Source organism: Ranitomeya variabilis, chromosome 5, assembly GCF_051348905.1.
Source record: "Ranitomeya variabilis isolate aRanVar5 chromosome 5, aRanVar5.hap1, whole genome shotgun sequence".
Taxonomy (NCBI): domain Eukaryota; kingdom Metazoa; phylum Chordata; class Amphibia; order Anura; family Dendrobatidae; genus Ranitomeya; species Ranitomeya variabilis.
Genome location: NC_135236.1, coordinates 76,130,377 through 76,146,242, shown reverse-complemented (window position 1 = coordinate 76,146,242; position 15,866 = coordinate 76,130,377). Strand labels below are relative to the sequence as shown.

The following is a 15,866-nucleotide window of genomic DNA, read 5'->3' as shown; positions in this document are numbered from 1 at the left end:
GAAAAGTTGCACCTTCATTTTCTGGAGGGAAATAACTTGGGAAAGGAAGGACCCAGAAGAAAAAGAAAAACTGTTCCAGAATCAGTGAGGCAGTGGCAATCGAAGGAGGTAGTCCAGTTTAAATTAAAAAAAATCCAGTGAAAGGTCCTCTAAATGTATCTCCCGACTTTCCAATACACAGAAACAGTTGGCTTGGCTACAACTCCTGTTTTCTCCGAGAAAGCCACTGTTGACTTATCTCTGCCCTGCACAAAAGGATCAGCTGTTAAAATCATTTGTTAAAATTCAACAGGATCCTTATCCGCCTCAAAATCATCAATCAGGAGAGTCAGAAGAATCCCATAGACGTTAGATGGTCAGATGATATCGTCGGGATTGCCCGTCTCTAGTCTAGTCTGATGTGTATGGGTACATTTGTTCCTGAAGGGGCCAAAATCTTCTCCTGTAATCTATAATAATAGACAGTGCCAAATCTGTAATGAGGACCCCCAACTCCGAGGAGCTTCATGTCACCCCTCTACTTTCTTTGGTTTGGCTGGTATGGTGTCTAGGTTAAGGTTGATCTTCTTGAAGGCCCAGTAGAAATAGTTTTGGCAATGGTAAATTTCAGTTTGTTTCCAAGTATAAAATGAAGAAGCATCAAATGGAGAATCTGTGGTCTAAATATTGTTTCGGGGATTGGTGTAGTGTTACAGAGAGCTACTGAAGGTAGAGCCAATGTCTCTGCAGTTCTGGTCTTGTTAATATAGACATCCGGCACACATTTCGATAATTTTCTCTGCCTTGTCTGCTTGTCATCTCCTACTATGCCTGGCACATTCTTGACTGATCCCAGAAATGGGCCATCTGGTGACCCGGTAAGGCCACTTCACACATGATATGATCTCAGCTTGCGTGCTTCTCTAGTGCTTAGGTTTCCTTTGTGGTTCCACTGTCGGAGGTGATATTAACGGTAATGTGTGTCATTACCACCCTAGGACACCATTAAGACCTTGGCGTGATATTGGTCCAATTACTATATAGTTGTTTTCGGGCATTAGAGTAGATGTAAATAGATACACAGCCTTTAAAAACTAATATAATATTTATTTATATTTATTTATTATATATATTATAATATAATTTATTTTATTATTTTTCATTAGTTATTAAAGGCCACCTATCTATTTATATACAGTTATATACGCAGATTTTTCTTATTCCTATAAAAAGATAATTGTATGTAAGTGGCAGTGAAAGATCAATATCCGTGTCCTCTTCTGAGTCTTGGGCTGATCAGAGAAATCTCCTGCAGCAGCTTATCCCCAGAGTTAGTGAAAAACTGGTGCTGAGACAACCATGACTGCCATCATCTGTACTCCAACAAGTATTTTTTTGTTATCGATGCAGCTAAAGGAAGGCAAATAAACTGGGGAAAAGGGGGTTGCAAGCCACTTATATGCCATTTTGTTTTTTACACGTTTAAAGACAAATCTCCAATTAATGTGATTTGCAAAATTTCCAAACTTTCCATACTGGACTAAATTTTATAAGAAAAAATAAAATAAAAAGTTGCTCTTTTTAATACTGATGATTGATGGGGAATGTGCCAATTTTAGATTAAAAAAAAAAAAAAAATAATAATAATAATTCCAAAATGTTGACGATGCACATAATAAGAGAAATAAATATCCATCCTGTTTCTGAGCAAATACAGATTTTCTTTAATGTCGGTAAATATTCACTTGTGGAGCCTCTGATCACTGGCAGACAATCGTATTGGCGCTATCATCCATCAACATGGCCACTTTACAACGCTATGCGATCAGTCTGTATATGGGCATCATACAGTGATTTTTGGTTGACACTTTGATTGTGTGTTGTGACTGTCAAGAATGGTTGATAGATGACCATCTTCACCAAGGTCAAGTCAAGACAATAAATGGCACACTAGAGGACCTAAATTGGTTGGAATTGGCAAGAACACCCAACCATTAAGGCTTTTTCACACTTCTGATATTCATGGTTCAAGTTCAGTACTGATCACTATGTCTAGACAGAGCCGCAGATCTACTGACATGAAACCGACAGCCTCATACACGCATATGAGGTAGTTCAGTACGGGCCATGATGTCCAGGGGCTGAGGTGGTTTCTGTCGGATGTGTAAAACCAGCCTTACAGAGTGGCCATTGGGAAAATATAAATGTACCCTGTTGGCAGTTCCCACAGATTAAACTTTGGGACTTCCAATCCCCTTTTGGCTCTTCTGCTTCTCTGTCGACTTCAATTTGTTGAACTGGAGATCTTGGGATCTAGCAGAAAATGTTTTTGCGGGTCCACTTTCCATTTATACAGAACATGTACACACTACTTATCTCAGTGTATTTTTTATCATTGTAAACACCGGACATATCCTAGGTACAAGTGGCCGTAGAGATTGGATAGAAGTAGGTTGATGTCTAAACAACCGTTGAGCGAACAATCTTCCCCAGAACCATCATTTTTCCAAAGCAGTCGTGTGTATTGTAGTCCATATTGGCCATTACAGTGGTTCAACCTGATAATTCCTTTTTAGCTACCCCAGAAGGAGGACACATTATCTTTTTCTAGGTCTTGATGGTGGGTCATTAGTTGCCCAAAAGTGTCCATTCATCTTGGAAAACACTGAGATGAAAAACTCTCTCTCCTCAATTCCTTTTTTCAATGGAGAGATTAGAGTAATCTTCTTTCAAACACGTCTGGGGGCAACTTATTGTCTTGGGGAACAAGAGAACCAGCTGCTGAAATTCAATAAGCCCTATCCTTGTCCCACCGACATCATCTGTTTGGAGAGTGTTGGGTGATCCAGTTCACGTTAGGTGCTTGGCCAGTCTTGCAGAATATCTACAGTAATGGGTATTAGGGCCTTATAATGATCGTTTCTGCTTTACATTTCATCCAAGAAACTTTTGTTAAGGTCAAAATCAACTAAAGTCTGTTAATGCCCACCTTAAGGTTTGATTGGTTGGTTGTTTGTAAGTCATTCTATAAGAAATAGTTTGTGACAACTGATTAGTTTCAAAATCACTTTTTAAATGGGGTTGCCTTTTTGGGACCATTTTTTTATGTTGGAGCATAATGGAAGATCCTCTTGTGAGTCCGGTAAACCCTTAAGACCCTACCACATTAGATAAATCATTCAAAACATGATGACTTTGGCAGGCCATGTGTATGGTGACATTTCTGGAGCTCTCCTGATGGATGATGTGGTTGAAAATTTGGATCGTGCAGTTTTAATATTTCCATCCAAGCCGAGCATTCATGTGTACGGGGAGTCGGGAGCAATGGCTGACCACTGAGCGGGCATTCAACTGACCGTTGTCTAAAGTGTATGGCCAACTCTAGTGACCAACTCTAGATTTCATGGTTCTTGAGAGAAAAATACATATTTTGTAGCTGCTGAATTGTAGGAAGATACATCTCTTGGTCACGTTCTCGTAAGACCAAATGAACCACCTCAATGTTCTTTACAATCTTCTCCAGGCTATAATATAATCTCCTATATGCAAATAAGCGTAAAAGGAAGAAAAACAGTTTTGGTGAAAAGTTACTTTTTTTTTTTTTTACCTTTTTTTTTGTGGGGGTTACTTTTGTGAATGTCCCGTTAACCCCTTTTAACAGAATGATATCTTGTTGGTTCCATGTGCAGTTTGTATAGATGTTTTAGATGGTTCTCGTGTATTTTTTTTTTATTTTCCGCAGCTTGCTGAATGTATATTGTGTTTGCGCACACACCCTCGTAGTGGCTGCATGTCTTGTTCGCACGCCGGCCTGTAATGTATATGATGACTATTGCGCACACACCGTTTTGAAGTAATTGTTTGGGGCTTGTTATAAAACAGGCTCCACACCCTGCACTCAATGCTGTAGGTTGCTAGTAAAGCCTCGTATATAATCGGCATTGGTGTAACACTAGAGAGGGCTGGCCGACTGCCGGATCACTTCAGTTGCTTCTACCTACGTGTTTTAGTATATTTTACATGCTTGGACACTATGCACTTTGCAGCAGACAGCCATGCTTGTTCGGGGTACTCTGTTCATCCTGCTTTCCTTCCCTCCTGATTTCTCCACCAGATCCGGTATCGGAAAGACAAAGCTCTATCCAGGCAAACTCCATGTTTTACATCCGTATCGTCCTTGAGAGACTTGTCCAACGGGAGTGCCCTGGCCGCCTTGGTCCACTATTACTGCCCAGCCGAACTCCGACTACAAGGTGAGTAGAAGCGAAGACTATTCCTTCTATCACGGCTCAATTTCCAAGTTATCCAAAATGGCTCAAAAATGTGACCTGACCTATTTGTCATCTTCCACTTACTAAGATGCATTTTATCACTTGTATAGAAAAAATGGCAAATTGATCTTTTTTAACCCTTCTAATTCCTGAGAAATGAATAAAAATACATTGAAAATCACAGTAATGTGTAACCCAGCATGTACACTATGTGTATGTGGTTATTATCTTAGATCTCATTGTCCCAACACCCCCTGCTCGGTCAGTGGATGAAAAATTACTATTCTGTTCTTTTGGATTGCGAGTGGTGTTTTTTGCCTTTGACATATGGGGTTATTAAATTTACTGTCTGTATGCAATAAACTAACTTCCTACCTGTTTAAAAGCAGGAAAGTTTAGTTTAGTAGTTAAAAGTTGTAACTCTTCGTAATGGAAAATGGAGGTCTGACCTCTGGGCTTAAGAGAAATGTCACAAGATCTATTTAAAATGTCAACTTATAGCACGAGCTTCTGTTCTGTGCGTCAAGCTGAAATCTGGATTGCAATGCTCCTCTATTGACCCAAAAGTCCTTTTTTTAAAAAAAAGAAAAGAAAAAAGTGTGTCCTTTTTAAACCAAGTATTTTTTTTACATTAACCATATGCTAATAATTTCTAATGTTCCATATTTTAATGTAATCCTAAAATCTTTTCACTTTGGCTAGTAAGTCTAATTTTTCTGCAGAGATCATTTCTCCTCAGTCGTCTCCACACCACAGGCAGAACAGATAACGCCTCTATATAAGGCAGGATCCACCAATCACAACTCGCCACCTCCCTCCTCCCTGCACAGTGACCTCTGCGCAGATCACAGAGCATGCCTATACTGGAAGAGAATTATCATCTCCGGTCAGTTGTATTTCTGGTTCTTCACATGGACATTAGCTGCCATAGACTGACTCTCTGACCCCCCCCGAATCCTCATGGTCTGATGCCATTCTGAGGATGGTGGGTGTGGAAGTAAAAAGTAGCGCAGGGGACTGCACTGGGCATTGCTGATCTGTTTATTGAAGAATTTAATAAGCATGCTCTCATCATGAGGAGGAGGTGATCTGTAACATTGCCCATTGTGAATGGTGGATCCTTTATCGGCTGTGTTTAGAGCTGACATTGTAATCATGTCTGTGATAATGGGACTGCTGGAAATCCACAGATGTTGTCCTTGGTGGGATTTGAACCCAGGACCCCATTGCTGCAAGACTGCAGTGCTAACCACTGAGCCACCATGCTGCAAGTGAAGGAGTACCAGCACTACTCCATAACAAGCATGTGAGGGCCTCAGGTTTGGTTGAGGGCAGGCGAATGGATAAGGGTGTTGCTGTACTTTTTGGAAAGTAAAATCCAAAAAAGCAGCAGTAAAAGGGCTAAAAGTGGTCTCACCGATCATTAAATCTTTGCTTTTTCTTGTTCATCAGTTTGCACAATACATCAAACAGGATAAGGTGGGTGCACGTAGTGTGTAGTATGAGGCCTAGTGGCTCGTGTGAAAATTGCAGGACCTCTGGCTTCTTCTTTTTTTTTTTTCCATATAGATCCGGGGCGGACATGTCACTGGTGCAACCTGTGCAGTTGTACAAGGGCCTAAGACATATGAGGGCCACTAACACATCCAAAGCTGTAAGCAGCTTCTGTCACATAAAGGGGGCATTATGATGAACTCTTGGACCGTGAAGGCCCCAAATATCTTTCTTGTACAGGAGTCTTCTGGTGTCTGCTTCCGCCTCTGATATAGTGATATCGAAAATTTTGAAAGAAAATACATCTGACGTGACATAAAAATAAGCCATTTTCTGATGACACATCCCGTAAAGCTAAACGCCAACTTGCCAGTATGTTCCTTCTTATTTATTCTCTTCCGCGGATTGTCTGGTCTATTTTTGCAGAGCTAGCAGTCTTGGGGAACCTCCTGGATAAAGATCAATCTGATCTGACGTCTGGGAGGAGATTTTGCCTCTCGGAAAACCAATGACAATATACAATCCTCTATATTCAGTCCTTTAAATTTTTTGTTTAGATGTCTGCTTAAAGGATACGATGTCCGTGGCTGATAGTCTCTACAACCTGCAGCTCCTGAGAGACTTCTATACCAACCACCTACCGCCATCTTGCCCACTTTCCCTGGAGGACCTCCTTTATGTGCCCACTGCCCTGCGGGTGAGACACAGACGTTCATGACTTCTTCCACCATTTATGCCAGAGATTGAACATGCATAGCATAATTTTTTTTATTTTTTTTTTGCCCTTCTGGACAGGTGAATCTCCTTTCGCTCTTAGCTGATCTGTATTATTGCTTTGAGGTCACCAAGCCAGATTTTGTGCAACCTAAAGGTAAGGAGATCTAATCCGGTTAATCATACTTGACCCAAAACAGATATTATGCAATAAAAATATCAAGTTTAGTCTCTTTCACATTTGTCTTGTTGTTTTTGACTTTTGGTATTCAATTGTAGACTTGCAGCTTGGAAACGAGAGTACAACACCGTCCAGTGCACACAGCGGGGGGTAGGTATACTCTGCCGGCTTTATATGCGGCACCTAGCTCACCTCACATTATGGCATGTTTGTTGGCCACCAAGCTAAAGTACCTTCTTCAGGATCGGAATTAGGGGCATAAGTCAATCACAAAAACCCAAAACATTTTTGGGCTAGATCATAACATAGTCGGTCACAGAAGTGCATTACTCCCAACTTTTAAAGACACAGAAAGGGACATGTGCTGCTTCCCAAGCACTTAAAGATTACCTCTACCTCTACTGAAGTCGCTTAGTGTTTTTCACCCATTACGACACCTTTTTCATGGCTCCCATACACTATGATATTCCCCATGCACAGTTTAATACTCCATAGGAGAATTACACTACACACAGTACGATGAGCCCAAATTGCTTCCACACAGTATAATGTCCCCCAACACAGTATGAAGTCCCCTCAGTCCTCGGGTGCACAGGCTGAATGGTGGAGCAAGGAGCAGAAGGCTCCCTGTTCCACCATGGAATTCAACTGTATTTGCATCCAGATGATACAGATACCATTGAAATCGGTTATCAAACTGTTTCTGGAGAGCTCCCTGTCAAAAGTAAGCAAGTGTAGTATGTGAGTTTGTGTATATATGCTGAGCTGTGGTCAGTTTGAGGATCTGCCAGCTTTATAGACTTGTCGATCTCGGTAAATATTTGCATTCCTCCAGTAACATCTATTTTGGAGCCACTTTTCTCATAACCCTGTGTCGTTCCATTTCGATGTTATTCCCTCCCTAGACATGTATAAGTAAATTAACAAATAGGTATTACTATTCCAAAGGGGCGTGTCCATACTGTCTGAAACTGACAGCACTGATTGGACAATGTCAGGGTTGTGCGAGGACACACCTCAAACTGGTAACACCCCATTGTCAAGTTATTATATTTTCAGGAATAAAGGAGAAATGACACAACACAGAATTAAAAAAATCTCCAAAACATACTCCAGTATTAATTATGAAATACAGGTATTTAGTAAGTAGATCTGTCAGGAGAGTTGACAGTTCCTGACTGTCCATGTGAGTCTTAGTTCCCATTAACCTCTTCTCTGCCCACTTACTACTACTCTGTCCATAGCACCAAAAAGCTATTGTTTTTTATTATTATTATTTTTATTTTTTTTCAGGGGTTCTCCTGTGTTTAACTTTCGACCTGGAACCACAGGTAAATTTCACTTTTCCTGGAAATATTTTTAAGATTTATTTTATATATGTCAATTTTAAATCACAATTGTCCTGGTCTTGTAGGATCGTTGCCTCACTCATCATCAATGTCCCACATGGATGGATTTGGAAAGACCTGGTCGAAAAACCCATTAAGGTGTGTTGGTATATTGTTTAGAAGTTGGAGAATGTTATAATTTGTAGTTTCTTTGTATTTACTTTTCCTTTTTTTTCTCTTTCCATAGTCATCCTTTGTCTCAGGCAGTCTCCTTTAGTATACCATTTGGGCTTGACAGTGACGTAGACATTGTAATGGGGAACCCTGTAAGCATTCTTCGGTCTGTTAGCTCGGACAGCTTGACTACTCCTCCAGTATATGCTCCATCCTCACCAAACTGTGTTAAAAAGTCAACCTACACCCCTACTGAGGACGGAGCAGAATTTCCAATACAACCCCGCACCTTTAAAAAAGTCCCATTAACGGTGAAAGGAACCAGTGACCTACAGGTTCAGGAGAAACCAAGTGGTGGTCAAGGAACACAGACTGATCTCCCAACCATTGAAGAAGCTTTGCAGATTATCCACAGTTCTGAAACCCGGCTTCTCCCAGACGGAGCACCAGATGGTTTCTATCTTCATTCGCCTGAGGAATCTAAGCCATCCAAAGTGGAAGAAGAGCTTGCCCCAAACTTGGGTGTTTACAGGACTCATGATGGCTCTAGAAGGCATTCTAGAGATGATGACTCTGTGCTGAGGGATAATAGTCTAGATTCTGATGCAGAAGAGACAAGACATACTCAAGAATCCAGTCGAAGCTCACTTAGCTCCCAGGCTGATTCTTCTGCTGGCTCAAGTGCAAAGATGACAAGTTTTGCTGAACGCAAAAAGAAACTTGATGCCAAAGTAAACTCAGATTGTTCTCCATCTTCAGTCCCTGTTAATTCTCCTAATACAACCACATGGGCACAAAAAGCTGAAGAGTCTCCAGTTAAGAGTCCAGCCTTGAACTCGGAGATGAGTCAGCTCGGAGCTAGGCTTGAAGAGAAACGAAGGGCTATTGAGGCCCAGAAAAAAAGAATAGAAGCTATATTTGCAAAGCATCGACAACGGCTTGGAAAGAGCGCCTTCCTCCAGTTAAAAAAGAGGGATGGAGAAGAAGATGGAGAAGATGAAGGACTGGACGATTTGAAGTTGTCCCCAGATGAGGGGCTTCCTAAGGAAAATGAAGATGAAAAACTTAAGAAACCAAGTGAAGAAGAAGAAGAAAAAAATGACAGCAGGATGCCTGATGCATCTATAAAAAGTCGTAGTGAGAAACAAGTCAGTTTTTCCCCAGAAGTGACAAAAGCAGGACTAGAGGACAACCTGGGGGAGTACAATAGGGCAGTAGAAAAACTGAATACTGCACTGTCCTCTCTCCAGACCGATATGAAAAGACTTTCAGATCAACAGGAAAAGCTAATGAAGAAAGAAAGTAAAGCCTGGGTTATACCAGCCTCAAAGTCCTCGCCTCCAGCCCATCGGCCAAAGTCCTCACCCCCCACTAGACTTACTAGGGAGATCCAAACTCCTCGTTCCTCCCCGGCATCTCCTTCACAGTCTCCTTCACGTATGGCTCCAAAATCTCCCCAGCCAAATACCAGACGATCATTACAGATACAACCAATTGCACCTAAAAGTCCCAAAAATACTCGTCCTGTTGAGCTTAAGATTCCACCTTTGAATAGAGTACTCACCCCTCCGCAGAATGTGGACACTATACCTCACTTGCGAAAATTCTCCCCCAGCAAAGTTACAGTCCAAACACGGTCCTCCATACATTTCGCAGAGGAAGAAAATGAGGAAACTCAGCCAATTAATGAAAATCATGGAAACTCGCGCCCTGTGGCTTCAGTGTTTCCTCAGAGCAGTGGCGTTGGGTTATTGGCCGGGGAAGAAGCCAAAAGAACTAGTTTGATTGAGATCCCATTATCTGAGTTGCAGCCTACAGAAGATGCTGAAGTCGATGGGATGGACTCACTAGAAGGAACTCCAGGAGAAGAAGGATTGCAGAGAGGAGTTGGATTCTTCTTTAAAGTAAGAAAGTCAAGTTGACCTATAACTTGCCAAAATGTACTCTTTTCTGTGACTCCCGGTTGAACATTTTCTAATACTTCTTTAGAAATAAAGTACCATAAATGGTCTTGACGATGTAAATCATATTCTGTTTTTAGGGTGAGGAGCGGACAGAGGATGAAATGGCCCAAAGGAGAGCGGCTCTGCTGGAGAAACAGCAGAAGAGGGTGGAGGAAGCACGGAAGAGGAAGCAATGGCAAGAGGATGAAAAGGAAAAGAAAGAGGAGGCCAGGTACGAGATCAGGACTGTTACTTCTAGATGATGTGGAATTGAATCGGGGGCAGGGGAGTCAAGGAGCTGTGTTGACATCATCTTTCCACAAACCATTTTTCTGCTTGAGCACCCCGCGATGTGAATCATGACATGATGGGATGAAACAATTCTAGCTTTCCAATGTAAGTTCCTCTGACTTTTAGTTATATATTTATTTTTCATTTCTTTCCAGTCGACAGCAACAGCAGGAGGAGCTACAACGCAAGGAAGAAGAGGCAGTGCATCGTCGAGGGGACTTCACCAGGCAAGAGTACCAGCGCCGACATCAACTAAAGATAATGGAAGATCTAGATAAAGTCCTTCGACAAAAACCTATGACTGTTAGAGCTGTTAAAAAAGCTCGTCCAAAAACAGTCTTCCATGATGACTCTGTTATTTCCCGAAGTCCTGTGAGAGGACTGTTAGGTAAGATTGTCGATCATAGAGAATGTGGTGGATTACACAGCAGTCTTGCGTGAAAGGGAAGAATAGAAGTGACTTTTTCATTAATTTTTAGGCTCCAAACTGAGCAAAGTCTACTCTCAGTCCACCATGTCCCTCTCTACCGTGGGAAATGATAATGGTAGCGGATTATATAAAAAATCACCTCGATCACCAAGGTAAAGATCTTATCTCTATACAAAAAATGCATTATGGAGATAGTGTAACACCTCTAAAACCGCTAATAACACAGGATTTACCAATCACAATAGGTGATGTCACTCACTGCTGACCCTGATTCCATCTCGCTGCGTAATGACATTTGCACATGCTCATTTGACCCTATCTTTTGAAGAGAAGTGTCTGAGTCTGTTTATTGCCGCTAATGTACATGTGTTGTTTCCTGAAACAGGATATTGTAGAGTTTGAAAAAGCTCTACTGGGCTCTGTGAAAATTGTGAGATTTCTATTTACATAACCTATTGTTATTAATCAGGTTTATGTTGTGATGGTGCCTTTTTAAGCTATCATGGGATCAAATTAAGGGCAAATTCCCAACGAAATCTGCATGTAAAACATGCAGTCATGCACTACTGATATAAGCACCAATACTTATCAGGGAATTTCCTAATATGTTAATACATTTCCTGTTCCTCTCAGGGCGGTCTCCCCCTCTGGACTAATGTCTCCCAGCCGGGGTCTCTTCACGCAGAATGGAGACAAGGACTGGGATACTGGTTCTACTGCATCGTCGCCAGCCTCCATCCCAGAGTATACAGGTAATCTACGTCTTCATGGACCTGACTTTTTACTTCTTGTACCGTGTAGTTATGATCACGGGCAAACCAGCTCTATACTTCTAATCAACCAGTTGTCCAGACAAAACCAGTAAGTTTTCAGAAGCCTCCTTTCCTATTTCCATCCATACACGTGAGGCCGAGTGGACTTCTGTTTACTGCAGTTTTGCAAAAGAAATGGCTACCCCAACTTCTTCATGCTGGTATATTTCTTAGTCTGTATTTTAATCATTATTATATATTTTTTTCTTTATTTCAGGGCCTCGTCTGTACAAAGAACCAAGTGCAAAGTCAAACAAATTTATCATCCACAATGCTTTGTCTCACTGCTGCCTTGCAGGCAAAGTCAATGAACCGCAGAAGAACAAAGTGCTAGAGGTGAGTGGATGCGGATTGTCCTTTTCTTTGCTCCTATTTTGTAGATGAACAGTTAGCATCTTTACCTTCACATGAGGCTACGGCAAAATTAGTTAAAGGGTAACTAAAAAAAAAAGTTTTTAACATGTTACAGGAGATGCAAAGTGTTGATCAGAGGAGGTCCAGGTCCACAAGACCCCACCGGTCTCTTAAGACACCTCTCTGAAGTGCACGAATCCCGCATGAGCGGAGTATACGGAGTGGAGACCCCTGCTGTGATAAATTGTCTTTCTTCCAAAAAAAAATACTCCGCTCATCCCAGCTCACTGATTTCATATTGTTGTCAGTAGCTTAGATTTCCATTGACCTAATTTTTTGTCTCGTCATGGCGGGAGGTGCAAATTTGTGTTACAATTAAAAAGTTTTAAATTAGATTTGACCTAAATACTTCAAAGCAACTAGCACATTTTTAATTATAAGTTGGGTTTTCCATAAGCTTTTTATATCTTTTTAAAAAGCGTCTAAACTAATGGGTTGTCTGATAATAAGATATGTACCGTATGTGTTTCCTCGAAAATAAGACGGGGTCTTATATTTTTTTAGTTAGGGCTTATATTCAAGGGATGTTTTATTTCTTTCCATGAACAACAATCCACATTTATTCTTGATAAAAAGAAAAAAAAATCAACATTTATTCAAGAATAATAATGTCATCATACACAACTTTACACACACTGCGCATACATACACATGTATATACATACACTGCACATACGCTACAAACCAGCCTAGTTCCTCTAGACTTTTGCAGTTAAGGGACCTTTTAATGTCATCTTGGTCACATGAATGCGATGTCACCAAAGGTCCTTACGCAGTGCTAACCTCAGAATAGAAATGCTGGGGGCTCTGGGCAATTGCCCAGATTTCCCCCCTTTCCTATGCCGGCCCTGATTGTAACTAGGGTTTGTTTGTTTTTTTGGTATAGGGCTTATATTTCAAGCATACCCCAAAAATCATGTAAAATCTTGCTAGGGCTTATTTTTATGATAGGTCTTATTTTGGGGGGTATTTACATTTTTTGCATGTATTGATTAAAAGTAATTTTATTGTCAGACAACTCCTTTAAATATCTGCATATTAAAAATTTTCCTTTTCTTTGGGCTGCTTGGTTTACATCTGGATCGTGGCCATTTCTAAGCATCCTACAGTTTCCATGATGCCTAGAGATTTGTCCGTAGACTCGTGTGTAGTAAGATATGTGGGCCGAGCATGCGTGCTGCCAATATAATGGTTTTTACGGACGCTGCATGCTATTGAACAGTAAGTGATGAAAAAGATGAGGTGGGAAGATATGTGCCATGACCTTACAAGTAGAATTTTTATTCTGAGAGCTCATGTGCCGTGGCAAGGAACACTTCACTTTTGGTAAATGTTGAAAAGTTGCTTGAAATGTAAAATTAATGTGTGGGAGCTTTAGTTGTGTAATCCTTGACAACTCCTATTAATGTTGAGCTAACATTCTCAATGCAAGGTCTGAGATACACATGGGACCTGAGAATTATAAGGTTAATCTGCAGTGTTACTGAACGTGTGGTTGCCAGGAGAAAATAAACTTATCTCCTCTGGCTTTCAGTCATAGAGGTGTGGCCACCTGACTTCAGTCACCGCTCAGTATACATCGAGTGGCCATAAGCACGCTCTGGCACTTTGATGGCTCACTTTCCACAGATGAGCTACAGAGCCACCTGTCAAAGTCTGGGGCATGGTTACAGCTGCTGCTCACAGTATAGTGAGTGGTGACTGTAACCTCTTTGTCTATACCCCCATGACTGAAAGCTGGCGGCTCCGGATAGCCACACTTTCAGTAAGGTGGTCAGGCAGCATTGTAATGCTACTAAACTGCAGATTTGTAGGCAAATGGTGTTGTCCAAGCTGACAAGTTCACTCCAAATCTATTAATCCGACGTGGTGGCTAACAGGAAATGTTGATAATGGCTCTGCTATGGAACAATGACATGTATAATGCCAAAATCCTCTTTTTCTTTTTTCTTAGGACATGGACAAGAGCCAAGCCAACCACTTTCTCATCCTGTTTCGTGACAGCAGTTGCCAGTTTCGAGCGGTTTATACCTTTTCCTCGGAGACTGATGAGCTCACTCGTCTGGCCGGCTACGGTCCACGAACAATAAATTTGACCATGGTGGAAGAAATCTTCAAGTACAGTTCGGACCGCAAACGATTTACGCAGATACCCAGCAAGACCATGTCCATGAGCGTTGATGCCTTTACAATCCAAGGTCATCTCTGGCAAAGCAAGAGGCCCACTACACCCAAAAAAGCTGGCACTCCCAAATAAACTGTACTAATTTAATCTTGGATAGGTCATGTCCTTCTGCCGCTTTTTAATTTCACCTCCTTGGGGTTTGTCATTACTATTTCTTTGAACACCAGTGAGGGATCTAGAGTTCACAGTGTAGGTCAGGTCGTGCCTATTCCTCACATGTTCTCTCGAATGTCTGACGCTTTGTTGGTTGTATAGGCTCCGATCTTAAACTGATGACTGGTGTTCTATGACATTTCTGAATGTAGGCCCAGTAGTTTCCACCTGTCTATGGAGAAAATAGTTCTTCTGTCTTCTCACCCTCTATGATGTGCCAAGCTGGTGCCTTCCATGAACTTGGTGCCACATATCTAACACTACTGTAGTCTACACCAGTTTTTGCATCGGTGCCTTCAACACTTTACACAGTACAAAATGGCAAATGTATCTGCTCGTGAAGATGGCCTGAGTTCTCCCCCTACTACCACCCATTCTTGGTCTTTTTTCATTTTTGGTTAGCTTGTTATTGTCCATAGCGATAAGTCCAATTCACTTGTGGTGACCTCCTTCCTGCTGAAAGTCGCTAGGTGGCTGCTTCATCTCATATTTGCATGGCTACTTGGACCACTGGTTTTCTTTACTGCTCTTCACTGATTTTGCACATCCTTTCACTGCCTGTACCATTTGTAATGCAACCATGGACTACTCCATGGTGGGTATCCACTGCCTTGCCTTTTTCACCTACCCATCACCACTGCCATGGCTTCTTTGGTCGTCCATGGTTCATTGTTGTGCTGCTTGTCCAGTGCTATGTATCTGCTCAAGGAATTGCCCTTGTCTTGTGTTTCCTTAATCCATGCTTTAAAAATGTTTTCCTTCTTGTCGGAAGGCTTTTTCTTTTTTTTTACGTAAGCTAGCTTGCCTATTCTTTTCAGTAATAAATCTTTTAACAAATCCTAAGTTACAGGGGCTGGATCCTAGTAGCCTAGGCGCCCCTGACTTTGACAAAAAGGCGGAGTAAGAAAGGGTGGTGGCGTGTATATTCTAGCCACCCGCTGGAGAATAAGTTGGCTGGCACCTCTTTTGCCTTTTCTTTATTCTCTAAAAGATGTAGATAATATTTGTATATTATAAATATACAGGCTGAAGCCTGGATGGAAGCTGTTTATAATGTGTAAGAATTGTGGTGGGAAAGAAATGAGCTCTAAGCGTTCTGCCCCTTTAAGAAAGTTCACGACTTTCCAATTAGCTTATAAGTCTGTATCCTCTTGGTTAAGAACAACACGGCAGACGCTTGCCGCTGGCTCTACATATATCTACCCTAACTGCTTTCAAGCGGTGCTCTTTTCTGGATTAGGTCTGTAAGCCTGGTGCATGTACACACTGAGCCATCTCCCCTGAATTGGGTAATATAACTATATTACCTGAAACTAACTTTTGCCTGTGTGCATAAACCATAGCTACTGATGTTCTGTTGCACCCTGCCACTGTTATAGAATGCTGAGATTTGTGGTTCTTCTACCATCCTAAAACAACTTGCCTTTTTTTTTTTTATTTGGTCTGAGCTTTTACAGTCTTATGTCTTTATAGTCAGCACAAACAATTACTGTATAA

At 41.4% G+C, this 15,866-nt stretch overlaps 1 protein-coding gene across 3 annotated transcripts in view; it reads left to right on the top strand.

Moving 5' to 3' along the window:
- The window catches only part of CAMSAP3 (calmodulin regulated spectrin associated protein family member 3), a 92,228-nt gene extending 77,093 nt beyond the window's left edge, over positions 1–15,135 (top strand). For all 3 annotated transcript variants that reach the window (XM_077262297.1, XM_077262298.1, XM_077262299.1), the window contains 13 exons: positions 4,094–4,232; positions 6,302–6,441; positions 6,540–6,615; positions 6,738–6,789; positions 7,933–7,970; positions 8,054–8,126; positions 8,215–10,045; positions 10,183–10,316; positions 10,531–10,763; positions 10,855–10,957; positions 11,439–11,557; positions 11,835–11,953; positions 13,986–15,135. In XM_077262297.1, the coding sequence (XP_077118412.1) occupies positions 4,094–4,232; positions 6,302–6,441; positions 6,540–6,615; positions 6,738–6,789; positions 7,933–7,970; positions 8,054–8,126; positions 8,215–10,045; positions 10,183–10,316; positions 10,531–10,763; positions 10,855–10,957; positions 11,439–11,557; positions 11,835–11,953; positions 13,986–14,288 (3,360 nt within the window). In that variant the 3' untranslated portion in view covers positions 14,289–15,135. The remainder of the gene's footprint in view (positions 1–4,093; positions 4,233–6,301; positions 6,442–6,539; positions 6,616–6,737; positions 6,790–7,932; positions 7,971–8,053; positions 8,127–8,214; positions 10,046–10,182; positions 10,317–10,530; positions 10,764–10,854; positions 10,958–11,438; positions 11,558–11,834; positions 11,954–13,985) is intronic.
- The last annotated feature ends 731 nt before the right edge of the window (positions 15,136–15,866 follow it).